The sequence below is a fragment of the Sipha flava genome, unplaced genomic scaffold, assembly GCF_003268045.1.
Source record: "Sipha flava isolate LNK unplaced genomic scaffold, YSA_version1 237_pilon_pilon, whole genome shotgun sequence".
Lineage (NCBI taxonomy): Eukaryota > Metazoa > Arthropoda > Insecta > Hemiptera > Aphididae > Sipha > Sipha flava.
In genome coordinates, this window is record NW_020272879.1 from 1,456,623 (window position 1) to 1,476,243 (window position 19,621).

The following is a 19,621-nucleotide window of genomic DNA, read 5'->3' on the forward strand; positions in this document are numbered from 1 at the left end:
GTTTTGTACGTCAAACATTTTTATTACCTCTAGTATTAATCACATTTAAATGTGCAGGTTACAAATACTACACCATTTAAAAAGCATATCAAGTAATTGATTAATTTAATAGATTTACAATTATTATACTCCACGTATAATATCTATCAACATGCATATCTTAGTAAAGAGAAATTATATAATATATAACAATAAACCAGAATAGTTCATAGTTCTAAAAATCAACTATCATAGTTTTTATAATACTTTAAGTTTATTAATTTTTAATTAACTATACAAAATACAATAAAGGATTTTTTCTTTCCCAACTTAAAAAGTGGTCGTATCATCAACTCACAGTTTAGTTGTCATATTGAACAAATAAAAATATCATACTTAAATTCTTAAAAAACAGACCACATGACAACACAATACTAAAGTTTCATTTTTTTATCTAGCTAGTGTATATTAGTATTATACCAGTATATATAATATGACATATTCATTCGTACATTGTCTCAAATTATAAAAAAAAAAATAAAAATATTTACACACATCAAAATGCTAAATAAATAATAATACTCAATTAAATTATATAACATAAAAATTATATATTTATTGTTAATTAAACAATTTTCAACAATAATGAATTTTATGATCATACATCATTACAAAACATAATTTTGACTATTTCAAAATTATAATTACTCTATATAACAGTATACATAAATTTATTTGGTATTAATAGTATACATTTAAAAATGCCTTAATAAGTAAGCAATGAAATAAAATATGGGTTCAAAACTTAAGAAGATATTGGCATCAAAATAAAATATTATTATAAGTTTAAGTTATTTAAAATACTAATTTAACTTTAATTATTGCATTCAATCAAACATAATAATATTTTTTTAAATAGTTATCTGGTTTTATTTACAATACCCATAAAATATTACATAAAAGAAACACAGATCTATGATAAATGTCAAAATTTGAGCATTAATAAGTCATTATAATTGTTTAAAAATATAGTTAACTTAACATTATTTTGTTGATGCTTACATAACAGTATACTAAGAATACATAGCATTTTGATCATCTAACATTGCATGGCAAAATAATTAAAAAATCTATATATATTTTTTTTTCTGGTAATAGTACAACTAGATTTACAAAAAGAACAAATCATTAATAATTTGGTCAACAATCCAAAATCAAATACATTTTAATTTGCATATTTTTCTTTTTTTTAACAAATTATTTATTTAACTATTTATAATACAATATATTAATAGTAGCTATATAATGAAGTTTATTTTCACATGGTAGTTTTCAATGATAAAATAGTTACCACTGCAACTATATGCTAAATTGTTAATTGTAATAGTTATGAAAAAAACATATATTTGTTATAAAACAAAAAAATACTATCCACCAGTGAGAAATCCTCCAGAAGTTAGACTAATATTTATTCTATCACCCAATAATAATGCGCCACTTTCCATTTCACTCTCTTGAGTATTACCTGTTTGTGAACAGTTGGTAGCATCAATTGTAACAGAAGTAGTATTGCGTTGTCGGCACATATATGGTGTATCAACAGGAGATGGTGTTTCACGACCCTAAAATTAACAAAATATAAAATTATTTACTACACAACAAATTTTATTGCTGGGTCATTACTTGTTTTGATGGACCACAACAAGTTTGTAATTGACATGGTATGTCAGTTTTAGGACAATCTAATACACAGTCTTCTGTAGGAGTTTCATTTTCATTCCTATTTTCAGTTACCTTATAAATTAAATATAAATATAGTATATTAACTACTAAATAACAAAATATAAAATTATACAACTATAACATTGAATTATACATACTTCAACTTCTACAAATTCAGGTTGAATAGTAGTCGAATGAATACCTTCATTATGGAAAAATTCTTTAACTTTTTCTGCTAATTTCATATATTCAGATAAATTCCTACATCTAAATTATAATGAAAATAATTAATTAAGTCTGTGAAATAAAATTTAAATATAATTAAATATACCTAATATGTGCAGATGCTATAATTCTATCTCCAGCTAATTGCCAGACATGGAACTCGTGTACCGCTAATACTCCATCAACTCTATCTAATAGTCTTTTTTGTATAGCATCTACCTGAATATGAGTAGGCACTGTTTGCAGCAATATAAGTGCAGACTCTTGCAATACTGGCCACACTGAATGCAAGATAATAATCACCATTAATGTGCTTAAGGCAGGATCAATGTAGCAACAATATTCCCAATCAGTTAAACTTACAATCTAAGAAAAAAATTTTTAGTTTAAAAACGATGTACATAAATTAATTAAAGTAAAATAACATTTATTATTGATATTTTCTACTGAAACTATATAAAAACTAACCTACAATATTTCTTTATCTTATGCACCTTAAATTATAAAAAATGTAGAAAATTAAAATAATATAACTTAAAATAACATCTAACAAACTTCTCAAGATAACTAAGATAATTAATATCATAAAGATTTATGTAAAATTACCTATCCTGTTATTTTTATGGTTTAAACTAGGTACCAACAACCCATGGATTTTTTTCTTAAGCCCTCCAAACATATATTATGGTGTGTTAATTATTATATTATGATGTGTTGTGTTTCAAAATTTTTATTTTATATCTTAAATGGTAATAATAAATAAAATTGAATTGAGACTTTTAAACTTTTACGAATATGTACTATAAGCTTATCTCACATTGTTCTCAAATGTACACAAAATATAAAATTTTTATGATCATAATATATATATATATATATATACTTATATAGTTTATACATTAGGATATTATTAGATAAATATATAATAATCAAAATTAGTTAATAACTAATTTGACCACCTTTCAATGTGAAACTCAAAATATGATTGTTACTATTCATACACCTATAATTATTATTTGTTAAAATTGTATTTTTAATAACATTTATTTTAATTTTGTAAGAGGCCCTGAATGAAAAGCTGTTAAAAAAATAGCCGTTTATGTAAAAAGGTTTCCAATCCCTAGTTTAAACCATTATGTACCAAGTGTAAATGATGAAGATAAACATGAATTAGTATACAAAAAATATATATATAAATCAATAAATCAATAAATCTATAGATAATAAGAAATTCATACATTTATAATATTTAAAATATCAGTACATACCAAAGCTGATATAATTACAATGACTGAACCTAAAGCATCAGCTAGAAGATGTAAGAATACTCCTCGCATATTCATATCATGAGCAACAGATTCATTATGAGAATGACTGATTGGTTCATTGAAACGTTGATCATTATCGTTATCATCAGTAGCATTAGCACTAGCTCCAGCGCTTACCAACTGAGTAAGCCGTGTATGGCTACGAGATATGCCCCCATGGGAATGACCATGTCCAATTCCATGAGCTAAAATGTAATAAAGTTGATATCAATTGATTTAATGAATAATATTCAATTTTATTTCACTAAAAAAGAAAAAAAATTACCATGAAACAAAAATAAACCTAAAATGTTCACAATCAATCCTAAAACTCCGACCACAATAATTAATTCAGGATTATGAATGAGCTCTACTTCAATAAACCTAAAAAATAAAAAAATAGAATATAATTTACTTAAGCTATATTATTTTTAAGGGCATACCTTTTAATTGCTTCCACAGTTATAGAAAAACATAAAGCTACTAAGAACACAGCATTTACTAGAGCCCCAAGTACTTCAGCTCTAGCCCACCCAAATGTGTTTTTGGACCATTTTTTCGGAGACATCTAAAGAAAAAAAATATTTAAGAATTAGATGAATCAATGTATGTACTTTAATAAAAAGGTAGCACTTAATAAATAATCTCTATAGAGGGGTAGAAAATCTTAAAAAAAATTATTTGTAGAATATTAGATTGATTTCTTGAGCAAGACATAAGAAGGAAAATGTTAAAGGAGGCAATGATTATAAACAAGAGTATTACAATTATATAAATTTAAGATACATGAATTATAGTATGAAGATTTGAATGAAATATTATAGATGAGTATAAGGAATAAGTCACTATATTTTTCTCATAATATATAGGATGAAGTTAACATGATATGTGGTTATTGCATATGCTTAAAATTTGTATCTTCACTTCCAATAAACATACAAATAAGTAATAAAAACTTACTTTAACTGATAAATATGCAACAACCAAAGCTGCAATGTCACTAAGCATATGAAAACTGTCTGCAACAAGAGCCATTGAATTTGTTATATAGCCAACAACAATTTCAACCAAAAAGAAAAATGTTGTCAGCCAAAACATGGTAATGAGACGAACTTTCTTATTATTGTATTGGTTCATTTTTAAATCTGAAAACAAAATTAATAAGAACTGTAAAATATTGTAAAATCATCATTTTTTTACCATACACCTTCATCAACAAAATTTCATTGAAACAAAAATGAAAAAAATAATGAATATAAATATTATATTATTTTCATGAGTTTTAATTAATTTAAAATTTAAATAATCATCTTATTTTTAAAATTATTCTAAGTGAAAGTTATTACAATGTACAATGTGTGAAATATAAAATAAAAATAAATTAATAAGCAATACAGTATACAATAAAATACATCCAAGACAAATAAAACAAAACATTATAATTATATATGTAATGCTGTAAATAAGTTTTCAGATTAATCAATATAATATTCATAATATAATAATTTATGTTTGGATAAAATGTTATATCTGTTGAGAATAAATATTTATATTTTCAAGGATCTGCAATCTTTAATACATTTTATTGTATTCTTAAGAATTACTGATCATCTAAAAATCAATCATTGAAAAAAAAAAATTAGGAGAACTTCATTTTATACTAAAACAAATTTAAAATTACTCATTTTAATAAAATACAAAAGCTGGAAGGCTGAGACCGAAAAAAAATTATTTTAATATTTCCTTGAACATTCCCATTTCAAATTTCCATGTTAATATTCTCAAGAGCAAAATTATAGTGTAACATTTTTAAAGTATAGCTAAATCAACCTAATATTCAAATTCCAAGTCTAATCAAAATAATAATTCTATTATTAATAAATTTTATAGTAGTACTAATTAAATTCCGAATTTAATTTTTTAACTAGTATAAAAAGATTAAAAAATAAAATAATATTAAAAACTTTAAGTCTCCGAGACTTGGATTAGAACAAAATTACTAAATAATTTAGTAAAAACAATTCAGATATTGATTTATGTAATTTTCTATTGGACATTTTAAAAATTACGAACTATTTAGTACACAATATCAAAAGAAAATATCTTATATTTTTATCTTACGTTCAAAATTTAAAACTAAACAGTCTATATATTTTAATATATTTTCTCAGAAACTAAAATTTATGAGAAAACAAATTCAGATTTGATAATTTATTTTTTAATATATATATATATATACACACACACATATTAAGTGCCTTGAGTACATTGTATTATACTGAATATAATGATAAATGATAAGATTATAACTAAAATAACACTTATATTTAATCTTATAGTATATTTTTTGTTTTAAATAACTCAAATCTTTATACATTAAATCAGATTCAATAGGTAGTTTGTAAAAATAATGATCCATTTATATTAGTAAAATACGTGTTCCCAACTATATATACCTATTATTTTATTTCAAAACCAAAAACAATACAAAATATACTCTTGAAATATTTGAAGATAAAGATTTTTGTTTTCAAGAAAACATCAATAATATTTAATTTTATATTATAAAAAAAATAATTTAAAATCCACAAAGTTTTATAATTAAAAAAACGTTTAGTGATTTTTATTTATTTATTTTATACATTAAATAAATTTGTACTTTCGTAAATAACACTAAAATTACGTTTATCATTTTTTTTGCGACGTAATTAATATACAATTCATTCAAATTAGAACAAAAACTCGAACTAATAATAAATCCATGTGGGTCGTGTGCATACCATTATGATTATATATGTTTCACACCAGAGGAATGTCAGTTTAAAAAAGATAAAATTACTGCGTTGTATCAAAAATAAAAAAAGTGTTATTATTTTAAAAATTAATATAAAAATTAATAAAATGTGTTTAAGATATCAATACCTAATGAAATTATAAACATAAAAATATAACTATATTATATATATATAATATATATATTTATAGAATTCTGAAAAATTTTCGGGATTTTTAATTACAATTTAAAATAATTTTAATTTGGATTTATGATGTTTCGAAATTTAAAGCATTAATTTATTTTATATACTTTTCAAATCTGTTGAATTTTATCTTTTTTGAATATTTTTAATTTGAACTACAATTAAAAAGTATAATTACGATATAATAAGTTTGTATCTTTTTTATTAAAATAGACGATTTTGCACTTAAAATAAACTGAATATTTTGATAAAATGAATTGAATAATTATAAAACAACTAACGAATTTTGATAGGAATCGTAATTCAAATACAAAATTTTTTAACTGATATTAAATTTAAAACCTTTAAATTCACTCAAGTGATCAAAATAACCACTTTACCAAAATCCAACCATATTTTCCAGGATTCCATTAATTTATTTTACTTATTTATAAAATAAAATAAAATTATATTTCATTCTTAAGTGTCTACAAAATAATTACGACAAAAGGAATTCATAATTACTAAAGTTATCTTTAAGTAGTATAATTAGACAAATGACAAATTTTTAAATTAAAAGTACGTTATTAAAATATCTTTAATATAACTCACAAACAAACATTTTTATCTTTTCAAACACTTCAGTGTGTCCTTAACAATAATTAAATCTTTAAAAGCATAAATAGTACCGTGACTATCGAAGAGTTAAATTAAGTTATAGAAAAAACATAACGTTTGTCACAACTAAAGGGCATAAAAAAGAAATATTAGTTTTGAATACATAGTATTTTTGATAACATAGTATGGTTTATGAAATATTTTAAATAAAACATGTCACGTTTATTCGTTATAAATATTATACGGTAATTTTATAAAAAAACATACCATGAAAAAAATACTAATATTAGCTTGAATAAACGGTAACATAATATTATTTAACTATAGTTGAACAGTAAACTGTAAGTTTGTACTGTCACCGGATTAAAAAACAACTGTAATATATAAAACGTACAAAAAAACGTTATGCTACAAAGTCTTTCAGATTTTTGGAAAGTATTTTTGTGAAGGTACCATTATTAAACGGTTGAGACTATACTAAAAACTGTTTAGTGATAAGAAACGATTTAGTTAAATAATTTCAACATTAAAAAATAGTCAATTAATAATCAATGTTTAGGTTACATTTATATTATCACTTGACAAAAATTGAAGCTAAAATATTTTGACAGTAAATTACTAATTTAATTATTAAACTTTAAACATAAAAGTGAGATTTTTCGTTTGTGTAGATTAATTACTATACTATTTTTAAAATTGGTATGTATGCTCAGAATAGTTAAAAACAATTTTTTTAGTGTTTTATGACCTTATATACTACACTTAGTTTTGTATTTTAGATTGAAAATAGCCAGTTGAATCAGGTAGTTTTCGTAATTTTATAAAAAATAAGGGAAACATGAATAATTATAATTTATGGTAAATATTACCATAGAGAGGTTATGGTTAATACAATTTAAAAGGCAGTAAAAAATAACAAAATTATATTATAATAGAAGTAAATTAAATACACATGTGTGTATCAGCTAAGATTTTGATAAACTTAATATAATAACTTTGATATACTCAATATTTACCTCGACAATTTACAAGAAAATTAATTTACTAAAAAAATAACTCAACATAATTGGTAATTAGAAAAGAGAATTTACTCAATTTTTATACATACATTATATGTTAAGATAATGCATACAATAAAAAGTATTTTTAAAATATTCAGGTGATTACTGATAAATTTCTAATGTTAAACAATTATTTTGGAATGTTATCCATTTATCTATTACAATTATAATCAGTTCGTATCAATTAGCTAACAAATTAATATCTTAAACTTACATTTAAGAAAAAATATTTTCCAACGTACGATAAAGAAACAATAATTTAGATGTTAAAATAGATACTACACATTACATGCGAGAGCAATTTTTTAACAAGATATTTTAATTATTAAAATGTTGCAGGAAAAATTAATAAAAAAAATTAACACGAAAACAGAGAAATAGCCATGTTCTTACATAAATGATAATAACTTATTTAGGAAATGTGTATACATTTGAAGCAAATCTAAACGAGGGGTGTCGAAGGAAAATTAAGTCTATATAGAATTATGTAATGGCATAAAATTGTTATGAATTTACTTTGAAATACTATAAATATTATATTTACGCCGGTTTCCAGCAAATTATAATTAACCAGTTTACATTATTAAATACAGAAATTCGATTAGACACTGGAACTGAATGTTTATCCATGTGTAATTATAGTGTACACATAGTATAGTATATGTATATAGTTTATACAATATTTCAATGTAAATACACAGTATTTTTTTTTTTATGGGACTACATAAAAACAAAGTTTATACACCTGCCTTTCCAAAAGATCCTAATGAACTGAAAATTCACCATCGACTTGATTACAGTCGACATTGAACATTTGTAAATGTTATACGTACCTAACATTTAATATAATCGATGGACTTGTATAACTTAACCTCATTTTTACAATAAACATTTTAGAAATAGTATAAATTATTTTAAAATACATTGTATAATATTTTCAATGAATTAATTCAATTAATGGTAGAAGTTGAAGTTGCTTTTTTGTCAATAATACTTCTAATTAAATTACAAAAAATGATTTAATTGTTAACAAAATTAATTGGCAAAGAGTGGAACGGGTATTTTAAATGCTTATTATTATTAATAAGAAGGGAAAAGTGTTTTTGTATTTGAAATTATCGAGTTTGCTGAGTGATAAGATAAGACGATAATTGCGGCTGCTAATTTAGTATTTTCAATGAATGAAGAATAAAAATATTAAAATATATTTATATAGATATTTAAGTAACATGAACAATATGTAATTGGATGAAGATTATACAAACTGTTGTATGCTTTCTTCATGTACGTAAAAAATCAATTGAGAACTATAACACAATATATCGATATTAAAAATGTTCAAGAAACACATTGGATATTGTGTAAGTCGTCAGTGAAAAATATGAATGCATTTTTGTAGCATTATTATTAATTATTATTAATATTAATTTTTCTTTTGTTTAGTAATAACAATTATATAGATCGTATGCTGATATAATAATATAAAATTTTAAATATCGTGTCTTACATAATTGATGTTATATTTATTATGTAATAGAGGAATTGTAATGGTTATATTCAAATGTCGCAAATTACAAAAATGACGTGAATGTTATGTTCAAGATTTTTAAGATATTATAACCCGTACACTGTTTTTCAAGAAAATTGTGAATTTTAAGCAGTTTGACTAAAACAATTCTTACTAAGAAATAGCTCATAAGTATTTGTAAAAAGGAGAGATTAATAAATAAATTTACCTGAAGGGTTTCAACTATGATATAGCTATCAAACACAGTTAAGGACCCAGGGATAGTAAATGAACTAGACTCCCTGATTAATCTTTATATGGAAATTCAAAATATACAATTAATATTGTTCGGTTAAATATGAATATTTACTATGTAAACTATAGTTATTATGTTATATTATTATTATTAATTATTTAATTAAAATTATTTTGATTAATTATAATGATCCTATGAAATTAAATTTTAAAATATTTTATATGCTTTAATATTAGTAAATTAATTAATTTATAATATACATAGGTATACATTGATTTATTAAGTAGCTTCAGAATTTTCCAAGATCCCTATTTAACTTTGCCCTATGATAGCTACACGACTGGGTTTTGACCACTATTTTGTGTACTTAAACCAACAAATTAATTTCCATGGAATTCTTGAAATGAAAATGTTTTTTTTTAATTGGTATTTAAATATTGACAATAAAGTAAACATAATAGTTATTTTCGAAATAAATAGTTATAAAAAGAGAATATATAGCATTACTGTAAACCAGCGTTTCCCAAACTGTGGTCTGCGGACCCCTAGGGGTCCGCGAACGTAAATTAAAAATACACAAAGTACTTATCTGTAAAAAGGAAATAACTGATGTAACATTCGTATTATATGGGAAATACATTGTCGAAATAATTATCGTTGAAATGCAGTTAATATCAGAGACAGACTGATCGCGTTGGTATATCGTTATTTATCAGCATTTAGTTCAGAATAGAGATGGGCAATGATACATCGATGTCCCGATGTATCTACATAGAAACATCGATGTCGGTGATCGATATATTCGACAAAAAATCAATGTTTTAAAAACAACGATGTTTACCTTAAAAAGTTATAAAAAAAACTGTATCTATGTTATGTATAAATCGTAAAATGTTTAAATAAATACGTTATTTAAACATAGGATTTCGGATTAGGAAAAAACGATTTTTTTTCAATACATCGCAATAAAAACATCAATGTAGGGTTTCCATATATCAAACGAAAACATCGATGTTTTTTGTCTATCTTTAGTTCAGAAAATAATGCAATCAATTTAATATAATTATGTATTATTGTTTTTAATTTTCATTTGTATTAAGGGGTCCGGCAGAGAAAAAGTTCGGGAAACGCTGCTGTAAACGAAAAATGCTGAAAATTATTTTAAATATAAATAAAATGTTAGGAATTTTAAAAAAAACCATTCTTTTATTAAAGCGAAATTTAAAGTCATATATTTTGTTTATATGTAGATACACATTTGAATATAAAAGATGATTTTCGGGTCATAAAATATTTTCTTTAACTTTATCAAGGGCCCCATTTCAGTTTTTTTTAAGGGTGTGCAAGCAATTAAAGAGGCCAATTTTTTCCCACCACCAAGCCAACATTTATGATTAGCAGTAATTACTGATCAGCATGCATAAGATTAAAGATTGGAAAACTGAAGGCCAAAGTGACAAGGCCATGTATCAGTGACGCCTAGGTCAATAATTGAAGATGAAAAAAATTCAGGGTGTGCGAGTGTACACCTTGCTCCCCCCCCCCCAAATGACGCCCCTGAACTTAATATTTACATTTTAGGTAAAAAAGTAAAATAATTAAAGATCCTTTATAAAATAAAAAATTTTGGGCTTTTATTTTTAAGGTTAAAATTTTAAATCAATTATATTGTATGATCAATTTGACTTAAGTGAATACTTCCTTTTAATTTTAAAGAATTAGAATTATAGTAAGCACCGAAGCAAAGTACAATGTAAAATCAACAATATCAGATATTGTTATATATTAGATTCTAATATTCAGTGTTGTCACAGATTGGACAATCCCTATCCTATCAATCATTGCTAGAAATTTTTTATTTTACCGACCATGGTCAGGTGTACATTATGTTACCGACCCTAATCAGGCTATATGTAACAGCTAAGAACTAAAAAATGTACCAAAATATTTATTTCTTTTTTCAAAACATACACACCTTACAACATTCAAAGAGCATATAATAACTGTTTAATAGTAAGATTCTTTAATTTGAACACTTTATCAGTCTGGATTTATGACTGGATAACTAATTATATTGATGATTAGTCCAAATTAATTGATTGATATATTGGAATAATTTGGTTTCATTTAAAAAAATTTAATTCACATTAGATGCTAAGTTAAGGTTTATAAGTTGAGACTCAATAGACCATACTATATCAATAACTTTAGACCTTGATAACTAATAAAAACAATTATAGTTAAGCAAATGTAAAAAAGTTTACCAATGAAACTGCAACCTAAAAATCTTCATAAAAATCTTTAATGTTTTTTAATAATCAATTATTTAAAATCCACATGGCGGATTTAGAGGCAGGCTAAATAGGCTATAGCCTTGGGAGGCTTTTTTTAGAATTAAAGTTTTATTAGGTAAATTTATTTTAATATATTTTTTTATATTTATAATAGAAACACAAATGAAAATAATTTTAAAAAGTTATAATAATATGGACAATGCACCTAAAAAGAATATTAAAATTATTTTAAAAATTTTAAAATACTTCAAATAGGTATAATAGTAATTTAACTACTGTCACTTGTTAATTAGTAATTTATCTGTACATATTACTAGGAACAACAGGAATATGGATATTTTTTAATTAAAAGATATTTTTCTATTTTAAAGATTTAATATAATTTTTTTTATTTTTGATAAAAAAGTGTATACAATTTTAAGAAAAGGGTTCAGACCAAGTATTATTGGTTCCTTAGTAGTGTGGTTTGAGAGGGGGAGGGACAGAGTGATTAACCTATGGGTGCCAAAACACTCATCTGCCACTGAATATACATTACATAAAATGTGATATAATTCAACATACTTCAAAAGTATATACAATATTTAATATCCTGAAAAATAAATTTTGTTTTTTAATTTACCAAAATTGAAATGCTAAAATAGAACCATTTTGTAAAAATAACTTTAACATGAGCAAATTTTTATAAAATTCCTTCAAAGAATAATTAATGATTTTATAACTTTAACAAAAGTTAATCTTCATAGTTATATCCATAAGCTGCCGTACACAGGATTTTTCAATTGGGGGTGAGTAAACAACGTAAATCAGAATTTAATATTTTAGTTGTAATAAAAAGTCTTTTAGTCAGTGCCTGATTAAGAAATTTTCCACCTGGGGGTAGATTTTAAAATGCCGCCCCTCAATACCCTTTATATCTTTGTACTCATTCTAAAAAATAAAATATGTCACAACAACGTTAAAATTGTTAAATGAATATATATAAATTTTAAAAAAGTTACATAAAGCACCAGTAGCTTTTTGGTTAATAAAACTTTATTAATAAAGGTTACAGTGCAATTTTAGTACAAACATTTTATAAACATTTAAATACAAATTGTAAATTTAATATTAGAAATTTATATTTTTTTCTAGCTTTCTGTGCCGCAAACTCTTTTATAAGATCATTCCAATTCATACTTTGTAGCACACTATTAGTATTTTATACATTCATTTTAGAACACTTTAAATCTTATGTTTTCACCATAAAAATTTGCAACCCCTAGAAATTTGCCGCCCGGGGCAGCTGCCCCCTTTGCTCCCCCCTTAACCCGGCACTGCTTAGAGTAGGTAAAATTATATTATTATATACTTTTTGTGAATCTAGGACAAAATATCCAAGTCAAAACATCCAAGGTTAAAATATCCAATGGATAAAATAATCAATGTATAGGAAAAAACATCCAAAATCTGTAGTCTGTACATATTTTTTTAATTTTTTAATTTATTTTTTATTTAGATACATTATTCATTTTTAAATCAAAATTAACATAATTTAATGTTTTATAATATAGTAATAAAATAATAATAGTAAAAATAAAACTATGTTACGTTGTAACGCACTACATAAAACTAAACATATTATAATTATTATACAACACAACATATTATTTTATAACTGTATTATAAAGTATTATTAATGTTAAATGTTATTAAAATGTGATCTAAAAATGAACAATATGTATTTAAATAAAAAAAATTATACGGATATTAATAATACAGACTTTTATAATTTTTTTTTATTTGGATATTTTGACTTTGATATTTTATTACAGGATATTTTGCCCCAATACCACTTTTTATAGCACATTCATATATTTATGGATAATATTTGTAGATAGTAGGAACTATTTTATAATACAAATGATATACATTCAATTATAAATATAATTTATTTTATAACTTCAAAATACATTTAATTTTAGTATTTTATTATTTACTCCGTTCATCTAATTGGATTCTTCTGGGTGCCTTTTTGGAAAATTATTTGATTACTTCAACCTCACTTACTTGTTCTTGTTTGTTAATAATGGTCAAAGCCAATTCATTAAGTCGCTCTTCTAACCCAAGATACGTTTTTAATTATTTCAGAGTTGAAAATAATTCAGGTGTGGCTAAGGTAACTTGCAATTTTGTAAACAATTGCAAAAATATTTGAATATTTGGTATGAAAACTGTATAATGGGCTAACGTATCATTAACCAAATCTGATTAAAGTTGCTTACCTATTTCTCCAAATGCACAACTGTGTTTTAAGAATATAACTATCATTAATTGAAAGATCTTGAGGATACATTAATGCCGCCTTCAAAATAATTTCATCATTGTACATAATAAACTAAGTACAGTTACTAATTCACCCAAATTCTGAAATTTTGTTATAAGTTTAATTAATATACAGGGTGTTCCAAAATGATTCATCCATTTTCAAAAAATCATATTTATTGAAAAACTATTCATTATTTATTAATCAGGTTAGAATAAATTTTACATTTTAAGAGTATTTTAGTTTTAGGTACAATGCTTATAAATGTTCAATGTGCCCCCCCCCCTTACTTAAACGACAAACATCAAAGCGATATTCAAATTTCTCATAAACCTGTTGAAGCATATCGACTGTAATCAAGTTGATGGCGTCTGTTATTTGACTTTTCAATTTGTTAAGATCTTTTAGAGGGGTGCTATATAACCAATGCTTTTTATGTAACCCCAGAGAAAAAAATCACAAATTGTAAGATCCGGCGATAGACAAAATGTAGCGTCATTAGGGCACAAAACGTCTTTTGTTGCTCGATTGACATTTCGATAATAACTAATTAAGTTACACTACATAACTAAACTGCACATCATCGCAACTTTTCGGCAATCGATAAAATCTAGATAAACCTACTTTTCAGTTGAATGGTGTGTCATTTACCTCAAATTACAGGAACAATATTTATAGACTACTAAAATCGGATGTATCATTTTGAAACACACTATATTATATTTTCACAAGTAAAATACATTAGGTACATAGGTTTAAATTTGTAAGCATAAATACCACTAGAGAAAAATATGCATAAGAAAGCAAACAATATGCAAAATGTACAGTAGGTACCTTTATGTATACTACGAGGTATAGGTATTAGCCAAGAATATTGTGTTAAATACTTATGCTGACATTTTCTTTTCTGTTTGCCTTCTATGTTCTCTAGAAAAGTAAAATCAAGTGGAGGTATCGAATTATGCTTTAAAAAATCATAATGTTCGTTACTATGTTCATACCAATCAAATAATATTATACCAACATCTTATACTATATATAAGTTATTATTATTCATTAAGCTGTAACCGTAATTCTCTACAAATAATTGATATGTTGTATTGAAAATAGTTCACAAATATCATGAATTGTACTTTGTCCATTTATTATGTAAGACTAATACCATAACTCAAATCAAGGGGGAGAGGGGCTGAAGCCTTCTTCACCTTTTTAGGTACAGCACTGTATCCATCTTCCATATAACCATATATAGATATAAATATATGGATGATATATTTATTATTTATAAATATATACAGTAAGAAATTAAGAGTTGTTAATATTTTCATTTTTATTTTCCTATCCCTTTATATTTTATTTCATCTTAATTTTGTTATAAAGTTATTTTCATAAATTATTAATTTTTATGTAAATAAAAACTAAAATAGATAAGAATCGCTACCCCTTCAAAATCTATGCTTATAAGGGTAGCTGTAATATTATATATAATTTTTTGAAAACTGTAAATTATGAATGTTATTGTTACAATAAAGTTACTTGTTACTTGCAATCTACTATAAGCAATAAATAACACTAAAAAAAAATCTTATTTGATTTAATTAAAGGTTTCACCATACATTTTTTTTTTATATAGTTGATTGGTAATATTATAATGTAAACAATTTCAAATTATTTTTACTTTAACTTCTTTATTAATTTAGTATGTTGAATGTTAAAATAAATTAAGGAAAATATGGCATTTTTTTTTTTGTCATAGGCTTAACTGCAAATTATTTACTGTAAGTTCACCAATGTAGATAAAATTAAATAAGTTGAGCAAATTACTAGAAATTGAATCAAAATTGTATTAATAACTAAGGTATTATTAAGGTATTATTATTACTAAGGCCTTTATTATGAAGGCATTGGTCTTTTAAACATTAGTACCATCGGCAAGTTTTGAAAATGTTCACATAAGAAATCTCATGGAAAGCCATCATAATACATTTATCACTAAATGATAAATATTTAAACTAAAAAAAAAAAAAAAAAATATATAATTAGTAATTTCTTAATTTCTTTATTTCTTTTGTGCTTGCCAAATAAATCTGTTGCATACAAAACTTTGAATCATATGTAAACAAATAAAATATTTTTAATGTAAAAAGAATTATGTAATTTATAAAATCCAATATTTCATCAAAACTACTGATCAAATATTTATTTAGGTAGCTAAAGCTAATATTTTAAAAATAAAGAAAATCATACAACTGTCAATTCTTGATATTACATTAATATCCATAGCGAAAAATTCACTTAATCTTTAAGTTACAGAAAACATTAATTACAAAAATTTATTTTACAACTACTGCAAATAATTCATAAATAAGATAATAATTAGAACTCGGATATTTATGAAATTGTATATTTTTTTCTATTTATCCAATTTAATGCTAACCTGGATATAAATTTTATTCGTTTTCTACTAAATCAAATAATACTATTTTTATTTTGCATACTTTTGCATATTTATTGGTTTTGTTTTTTAATTACATATTTTGATATTTTAAAAATATAAATGCATATTTTTGTACATTTTTTTAAAAAACAATTTAAATTAACAACTATACAATTAATTCCACATTTTTTATATATAAATTTTATAGGACGTTGTAACTACAATCTACCACGCATTGACGTAAAATATAAATGTTTAATTAAAAATAAATTATTATAGACTTATCGTGTTTGTTCGGAACTACGGTACTAAATAAATTGGGCCCGGAAGTTGATGACCTTAAAAAAATATTAAATAATAACCTATAAAAAAATGCACATAAGACATAAAAATGATAAATATTTGTTTAATAATTAATAAAAACAAATTTTTTTTTTAAATATTCTACTCTATTTTATTATAAAATTCTATATAAATTTATCAAAACTTACAAATTATTCAAAATATGACATAAAAATGACAACAAATGTCCTTAAAATATGAAATAAAAAAAATCACAAACATTTTTTTATAAATTTATCAAAGTTTGCAAATTACTCAAAAATCAAAATTGTACACTTACAGCATATATGATGTTATCAAAAGTTAATGAACGACAATTATTTGTTTATATATATTTATACTTGGAAAAACTTCTCTCCAAGCCCACTAAAACGATTGAAAGATGCAGATGAGCACTAACCGACTAGCTCTAATAATGTAATAAATAATAATGTAAATTAAAGTAAATAAAATGTTATGCAAATTTAAAAATGTATCTTAATTTTTTTGTGCATAATTTGGTGTTTTTTTGGCTAAAAATGCATATTTTATAATTTTTAGTGTATATTTTGATTGCATATTTCATAATTTTTTAGTGCATAAATGCATGCATGTTACAGTAGTTTTAAGTGCATAAACATCCGAGCCCTATAATAATAATGAAAAATTAAACAATGCAACATGTTTATGTTCAAAGTATCATGATGACAAAATGTCAAAGCATATAATATTATACTATTATGAAAGTAAAATTATATGTTTTAGGTACTTGCACTTCCTGGCAATTTACTATAGGCAAAGCAATAATTTTCAACTCATTTCCCGGAATAGATAAACTTAAATATTTAAAAATTAAGTTCCTTAATCTATAATAACTATATACAATAATTTATTTTTTAACTTATATAATAGAATTTGTATGGAATGAATCTTGTCAATATTTATTAATTGTAATTGTAAGGGAAAATATTAGAATAATAAATTTATTAGAAAAATGTTGTTTGAAAGTAATGTTGAAAAATCATTAAATTAACATGAGGAGTACATACATGTTAGTCTATTAATCACAGTTGTGATATTTATTATAATAATAAAACAAACAATAATTATCATTGATAAAATAATAGCCGGATACAGCCGAATGAGATCGATTTAGAACAAAACTTTAAATATAACAATTTAAAGATATAACTCATTTTTTAATTAAAACGGTAAAATATAGTGAAAGGCGATGTGCTTTAATAATACACGAATGATGGACTGCAAACGAAAGGAGACAAGAACCAACGACGGTTATACCGAACAACCGAGTGCATTGTCAAATCGAGTGCAACCATTCGGGTAATTAATACAACGCGCTTTCCACTGACGAACGCAGTAGGTAGACGTCGGGGAGAGATAAATGTATCGGGAGAATAACACTTACCTACTGTTCCTGGTTAGCCGATTACCGGCGTGGAAAACGATAGTGTTCAGATGGAATGAAAGCAGTAGGGAGGACTCGTTGCATTCGCTACACAGGCAACAGCGTTTAGATAATCGTTAACGACGGACTAGTTCGTCATGGTAAAGCACTGCAATACTTGTACAAGGTTTACGTGAACGCGCCGCACGCGTGCGCGTGTGTTAGAATTCAGCGGACGCGACAGTGGCAGTTTCAGTGCAGTTCTTCGAAAAAATAAGCGGAAACTCGTCACGTCTAAAAAACAATGCCGAATTATTATAACAATGATACGAAAACTACACAAAACGCACGTAAACAGGCAATGCACCTTTCAACAGAATTTTACCAACACAGAGTCGTGTGTATATTAAAATGTCAACCATAAACGGTACGAGAAAAAAATTATTAAAATAAAGTACGACCAAACATACACCGTAATATTCAAGTCCGTCAAAGCGGTTCTATTCTCCTGTAGTTGCACGCTAACGCGCTCCCGAATCTCGATCACACTAGAACACGAGTGCACGGGCGCGCATCGCGATCGACTATGTTCATTCACAGCGCTGTTACTGTTTACACACGACGACGGCGACGACTAAACAATGGTTAAAAATTTGTCCAATCGCAGCAAGGTACCGAATACAATTTACCCTGGACTCAACGGCAATAGGTTACATTAATCATCGAATGCGAGATACCTATATTCTTTTATACCACATTAGCGCGTGTAATGAATACCATATACCTGGTAAATAAACTTCATGTATATCAATTGATAACGAAAACCCATGATAACTAAAGAATTAAAGAAAAGAAAAATGAATTACGGTGTTTTAAATAAATATACAATACTTTATGATATAATTTAGGTCAATATTTCTTATTGTTTGTATTTTGGATACACAATTAAAATATTCCATGCTTTGCAACACACCGTATAAAAATAAATTGAAGTTTAAAATATAAAAATATTTTGTAATATACCTACATGTGTATTAATATTTAATTTGTATTTTAAATAATAAAACCTCAATATTTAAATTTATAAGTTTTATATTACATAACTTATTAAAAATCATTATATCAATTTATATTTTGTGCCATTTAATAAACCCCACGACACACCTGGACTTGTCCCGCAACACAGCAACTGAAGAATCTAAGCTTTAAATATTTCTTAAGTGGTCA

The 19,621-nt window shown here is 24.5% G+C and overlaps 1 protein-coding gene across 5 annotated transcripts; it reads right to left on the reverse strand.

Annotated features, from left to right (window-relative positions):
- Window positions 1-1,256: 1,256 nt before the first annotated feature.
- LOC112683924 (zinc transporter 1) lies at window positions 1,257-19,044 on the reverse strand. Of its 5 annotated transcripts, none has more exons than XM_025555141.1 (11): window positions 18,762-19,044; window positions 18,416-18,688; window positions 14,191-14,332; window positions 4,194-4,378; window positions 3,677-3,801; window positions 3,520-3,617; window positions 3,195-3,439; window positions 2,033-2,292; window positions 1,860-1,968; window positions 1,663-1,773; window positions 1,257-1,601 (listed from the first exon to the last, which is right to left on the reverse strand). In XM_025555141.1, exons 3-11 carry the CDS (start codon window positions 14,234-14,236, stop codon window positions 1,407-1,409), a joined length of 1,374 nt encoding a protein of 457 aa, XP_025410926.1. In that variant the 5' UTR covers window positions 14,237-14,332; window positions 18,416-18,688; window positions 18,762-19,044; the 3' UTR covers window positions 1,257-1,406. The 5 variants fall into 5 exon arrangements, with proteins under 5 accessions (XP_025410926.1, XP_025410925.1, XP_025410924.1 ...); XM_025555140.1 differs by having other exon boundaries at window positions 1,407-1,601; window positions 18,865-19,044; XM_025555139.1 differs by having other exon boundaries at window positions 1,407-1,601; window positions 18,745-19,044.
- Window positions 19,045-19,621: the final 577 nt, after the last annotated feature.